At 74.6% G+C, this 739-nt stretch overlaps 1 protein-coding gene across 1 annotated transcript in view; it reads right to left on the reverse strand.

The window, feature by feature from the left end:
• KDM6B (lysine demethylase 6B) overlaps nucleotides 1-447 on the reverse strand; it is a gene marked incomplete at its 5' end in the record, with an annotated part of 13,262 nt that extends 12,815 nt beyond the window's left edge. Inside the window, 1 exon segment of the mRNA XM_034757088.1 lies at nucleotides 242-447. Within this exon segment, the coding sequence (XP_034612979.1) occupies nucleotides 242-447 (206 nt within the window).
• Between the last annotated feature and the right edge of the window lie 292 nt (nucleotides 448-739).

The following is a 739-nucleotide window of genomic DNA, read 5'->3' on the forward strand; positions in this document are numbered from 1 at the left end:
CCCCCCCCCCCCCCCCCCCCCCCCCCCCCCCGCCGCGCCCCCGCCCCACCCCCCGCCCCCCCCCCACAGCCCTCCGTCGGCACAAATCGGGCCCCCCAACCCACCATTGGCACAAACCGGGGCCCCCCATCAGCACAAACCGGAGCTCTGCCATGGGCACCTGACACCCCCTGGAGATGGGCTCCCCCAGACGTGTCGACGGAGGGTCCTGGGCCCCCCATTCCCCGTCCCCCACACTGACCTGCAGCGACTCCTGGAAGGAGGAGGCCTGGTACTGGGCGTACTTGGCGATGGTGGTGTGCGAGCGGCTGCTCTCGCACGGCCACACCTGGCGGGTGCCCGACAGGTCCCAGTTCTCGTCCGAGGGCTGCTGCACCTGGGTGCGGACCTCCACGGCGTGCTCCCCACTGGCCTCCACCAGAGTCTTCGTGCTGAACAGGCCCAGGTCTGGGGGAGGGGGGATATGGGCGTGGGAGAGAGTCACGGGCCGGGCCCCCGTCCCCCAGAGCCCCCCCGTCTGCATCGGCCACGGGAGAGAGTCACGGGCCGGGCCCCCGTCCCCCAGAGCCCCCCCCGTCTGCATCGGCCACGGGAGAGAGTCACGGGCCGGGCCCCCGTCCCCCAGAGCCCCCCCCGTCTGCATCGGCCACGGGAGAGAGTCACGGGCCGGGCCCCCGTCCCCCAGAGCCCCCCCCGTCTGCATCGGCCACGGGAGAGAGTCACGGGCCGGGCCCCCGTC

Source organism: Trachemys scripta, chromosome 25, assembly GCF_013100865.1.
Source record: "Trachemys scripta elegans isolate TJP31775 chromosome 25, CAS_Tse_1.0, whole genome shotgun sequence".
NCBI classification, from domain to species: Eukaryota; Metazoa; Chordata; order Testudines; family Emydidae; genus Trachemys; species Trachemys scripta.